The sequence below is a fragment of the Rhagoletis pomonella genome, unplaced genomic scaffold (assembly GCF_013731165.1).
Source record: "Rhagoletis pomonella isolate Grant_MI unplaced genomic scaffold, Rhpom_1.0 Rhpom_scaffold_00012, whole genome shotgun sequence".
NCBI lineage: Eukaryota > Metazoa > Arthropoda > Insecta > Diptera > Tephritidae > Rhagoletis > Rhagoletis pomonella.
The window spans coordinates 13,656,292-13,660,975 of record NW_023458566.1 but is presented as its reverse complement, the minus strand read 5'-3'; the positions used below and the strand labels follow the sequence as shown (position 1 = coordinate 13,660,975).

Here is a 4,684-nt window from a genome sequence, read left to right as displayed (position 1 = left end):
ACAAAAAAAAAAAAAAATATTCATAAAAATGTCGCGCGGGAAAAAGTTTTATAAATCAATTTCGCAGGCATACATAAGCAATCCTGTAGATAATCGTGTATTGTTTTAAAATTTCCAAACGTTACAGGTAGTTTTTAAAGCAAAAATGTGAAAATTATTATATTTTAAGTGCAATTAAGAATTAAAAATTCCCAAATTGTTTTTATTTCGTTTGTTTTGTGTATCAGTAGGCGGTTTTGTTTTTTAAATGCGCCTGCATCATGCCAGATTGTAGACGATATTTTTGCCAAATTATATTTTGTAAAGTTTAACTGTTTTCTAATAGTTATTGTGTTACTTATTTGTAGGTTTAGCTTGCAAAATACCCTTTAATTGAAGCCACATACTTACATTATATACTATGTATGCATACCCACAGCCAGATTGTTAAACAATTTGTAGAATAAAATTCGAAAACTTTAAATTTATACTTATTTTATCTTTGTTAGTAATTTATTTAAGGGTTTTGGTGCCACATCCCTTAGCAGAAGTACAGGAAAGAAGAAAACAAACCAGAGAAAACTTCATTCACTCCACATCCAATAACGTTCGACTCGAACTGCAGCCATCCATATATTCTTCTTCTTCGCTGAATAGCTGCTCTGCGAACGGCCCAAACTCCATGTGCTGCGACTTGGAGCAGCCCCATTTCATTGCTTCCTTGCAAGTGATATCCAAATTGACGCTGAATTGGTCGCGTGGCCATTTCGTTGGCCATACAAAGTCATTAGCGTCAACCTCAAGACAAGAACGAAATAGTGAACAAATTTTCTTCGAACCATGCATGGTGAATGTGAAGAGTGTTTTCGGCACACGCTTGGTATTGCTTATATCGTTGCCGTATACATAGATCTCGCTGAGGCACTCCCAAACGCGTCTAATTGGGGGGGAAAAAAATTCAGTTATCTTTTAGTTTTCGGCAAGTAATAGAAATTGAGTTATTTACTTGAAAGCTTTTCCTGTAATATTGGCCATTAACATTTCGGAGAGTATGAGGAGCAAGTTGCAGCGCTTTTCTGGTTGATCACGGGATCGACTTTTCGATGTCCATAGCATGCCCAGCCAGGGGCCTCTCAACTCCACGACGATGCGGCTGTGCAATGGCATTGCGGCGGAAGAGATTATGGTGGACTTGTCGAATTTCTGGAAATTTTGAAGAATTAAGATTTGGAAGATGTGCATTACTGCAAAAGACCATAAGTAAAACTACTTTTGGAAGGGTCTTTTTTTTAATAGATGACTGTGCTCGAAAGTAAAAGGTTACCCCCTCAGAACTTTCTCGCTTCTTCACTATAAGGAATCCCCTATGAAATCCTCGGCAACCCTTTTCATCACCTGGACGTGCAGGTCAGACTAAATCTAGGAATTCACATCGATGGCGAACCAATTATGACTGTGAGCAATCCATAAATACTGAGAGTTACCTTCGGAAGTTCGCTATTTTTCTCAGCGCACAATCTAAATTGTCAACAGAGTACAGAGCCGCAACAAGCTACTCAAGGCGCTAGCTGGCAGCACCTGGGGCAAAGACAATGAAACGTTGTTGGCAACTTACAGCAAATGGGTTGGCCGGTACTAAACTATGCGGCGCCCGTGTGGTGGGCGGGGATTAGTAGAACGCAGTGGACGAAGGTACAGACTTGGCAAAACACGGCACTCCGGAAGGCCATCGGATTCCTTCCTCTGTCGCCACAGCACCACCTGTCAAGGCGCACAATACAATGCCTTGCAAGCAATTCCTAAATTCCGAAGAGCCCTCGCCAATGGACGTTAGACGGCATCTATACGAACAAGCGGACGAAGTCCAGAGGTTGATGAACGCAGTCGACAAGCCATGAACTGCATTCACAGGGAGTTAGTCTCGATTTACCCCGACCTGTGAATGGCTTTTTGGGAACACAGCCACCTGACGTGGACCAGACAGAACTTTTTCCATAGCCCAGCTTCGTACTGGATAATGCAGCAGGCTAAACTCTTACCTGAGTAGGATAAATGCAGATGTGCCCAATAAGCGCCTGGCAAGCGAAGGGTCAACTCCCGACTCGCGGTACCTCTTCACATGCCCCCTAAACCCCACTCAATTGACGCCTCTCTCCCTATGGACTAACCCAGTTGGAGTGGCACGAGCCGATCTAGACAGGGCGAAGTAGCCGCTAAAACAATAACAACAACGACAAAATGCTGTAAGGAGGGTAGCCTTAGTAGCATTAGAGCTAATGAAAGCATTTCATACGGTATTTCACGGAGTGCTTCTTGAAGATATTGAAAAAAGTTGCCTTTCACCTGGATTAAAGTTGTGTCATTTCGTCCAAATTAAGAAGCATAAAACAGGAAAACCCTAATGGCGAGGCCTTTTCACCACTAGTGTTTAATTCTATATATCGAGATCCTCTTCAGAGGCCTTTCGCCGATAAGTGTTTGATTTTCGTGCAGGGCAACGACATTCATGACTACTGTTTCAAAGAGAATAGTTTCTCTCAGACCTTTCCATCTTCAGCACTGCATGGTATCCAACTTTACCCTTTCCCAGCGAAGTCAACAGCAACTCGTTTTACTACCTGATCTAAGAAGGTCTAACTGAACTTACATCAAAACGCGTGTATGGTCACCGATGACTAGTAGGACGTAGTGCACGTAGCTCCAGACTTATCACAACGCCGCACGTGGGACTGCCATAAGATGCTTACTGATGTCGCTTGGAACTTCAAAAGCCATTTCATGGACCTCAAAGACTAAGTTTAGTTACCCGCCGAACCAGACGGACTATACAAAGGCCAATTAAAACCTTCGTAATCTCTCGCCCCGTGAATGCCGTCATCGGAGACCTACCACCATCTAACACAGATGAACAGCTCGAGTTGCTCGCATGGAACCCGCGTTAATTTGACACAACCTCTTACTGAATGTTGAAGGAGTTTAAACTACTATCACGTTAGTAACCACATAAATCAGTCATGGGCCGCCCTAACAGTACTTCCATTTACCTTAAAAAACCGCATTAACGTCAAATTGTGCAGCAACCTCGCATGCTGCGAACGTCGATCTCCAATCAATTCATCGACCATGTCATAAAAATGCAATAGAAAAGTGTTGATCTGCAACACTTGCGGGCAGAAGGGATCCTTGTATGAGCTGCGTAGCATAGGCAAGATGCAACCACAGAAAGTGGACTCATAACCCGACTTCACATAGACCTCTGTCGCTTGTTCGATCGTTTGTAAGGCTGCGCACTCGTAACTACTCGCATTGGTGAGCTTGGATTTATGCAATGCCTTCTTGAATTCGTGCATTACGAAGGCATCGTTGGCGTCACGCAGTCGCTTCGAAGTGCCGCGTATACGATTGTGATGCCAAATATTTATATAGCCGATGATCTTCTCGAGCAACTCGATTGGCAGATCGCAAAGATTGAGCGGTGGATTTGAGTTGTCCACGCGATGGCGTACTTTGAGCTGACGTCGTGGTACCTTGGCGATGGGTTCATCGTTGGATTGATCGCTACCCGATGTGCACTTCAATTTTGGCATACCGAAACGGTAATATTCACAGAAAAGTGTTATGTAAATAAAATAATTTATTTTCTAGTTGATTGGAATTTGTCGATGCATGCGAAAAGCGTGAATCACTAGACACACAATGAACTAACAAAAAAAACACAAAAACTAAAATAAACAAATACGCAAATTTAACCGTTCTCTCTTCGATATTTTCTTAAGAATTATGACAAGTTTTGAAATTCAATTAACAATAGTTTTCAAATACTGCTGAATAATATTTACATAAACAGAAATACAGCAACAAGCGGTAACAGTATTTTTTATAACTATAACATAACTCAAACACGAAATTTTCAGTTCGAAAGTTTGCATAGAAATTAAAAATTATGAAAATACGAATTGATTCACAAATTTTGAAGCGAACTCGCTTTTCAAATTTATAAATGCATTTTTCCGTTGTCAATTTTGACAAGTATACTACTCATTTTGCAGCGAGTGTTACAAATAATTAGAAAATAATTATAAGTTCAAACAACTAAATATAATTACTGTAAATTAAACTCATTATCTAGCTTTTAGTTAAAGATTTATTAATTAAAAATGTTATATGAATATTATACGAAAATATTTAGAGTATAATGGGCCAATTTTAACAGTTCAAACTTTTGGTTATATTTTGAAATAAACTATTTTTACAAAGGAATTCAACAAATTTCATTGCTTAAGTTTTAATAATTGTTTAAAAAAAAACTACATATAGCTAATATTTTGTGTATAAGAATATATACTAGGTGTGTATGTATTTATATATAATTCGGTTAAATTAAAGCTTTAGGTATATATGTCTGTATGTATTTTAGTTCATTTAATAATTATTATAAATAGTACTCAAGTTTAAGTGTAAGACTAAATACACATACATTTATACATGTAATTTTTAATTGAAATATCTTTTTTTGGGTTTGTTATTATTTTCTTAGTTTTACCTCTTCTTCTTCTTCTTCTTCTATAGACCTTGTACATAAGCATTGCTTTCGATTTCGTTAAGTAGTTTTTTGTAAGCCTTGCCCTTGAAAACTTGGTGCTGTATTTTGGATGATTTTTTAATTGATTTATTAGGAAATTTGCTTTATTGCGTATAAATATTT

At 38.9% G+C, this 4,684-nt stretch overlaps 1 protein-coding gene across 1 annotated transcript; it reads right to left on the bottom strand.

Annotated features, from left to right (window-relative positions):
• Nucleotides 1-337: 337 nt before the first annotated feature.
• On the bottom strand, nucleotides 338-3,648 carry LOC118747891. Its single transcript, XM_036482096.1, has 3 exons — nucleotides 3,024-3,648; nucleotides 986-1,182; nucleotides 338-916 (listed from the first exon to the last, which is right to left on the bottom strand). Exons 1-3 carry the CDS (start codon nucleotides 3,564-3,566, stop codon nucleotides 568-570), a joined length of 1,089 nt encoding a protein of 362 aa, XP_036337989.1. The 5' UTR covers nucleotides 3,567-3,648; the 3' UTR covers nucleotides 338-567.
• Between the last annotated feature and the right edge of the window lie 1,036 nt (nucleotides 3,649-4,684).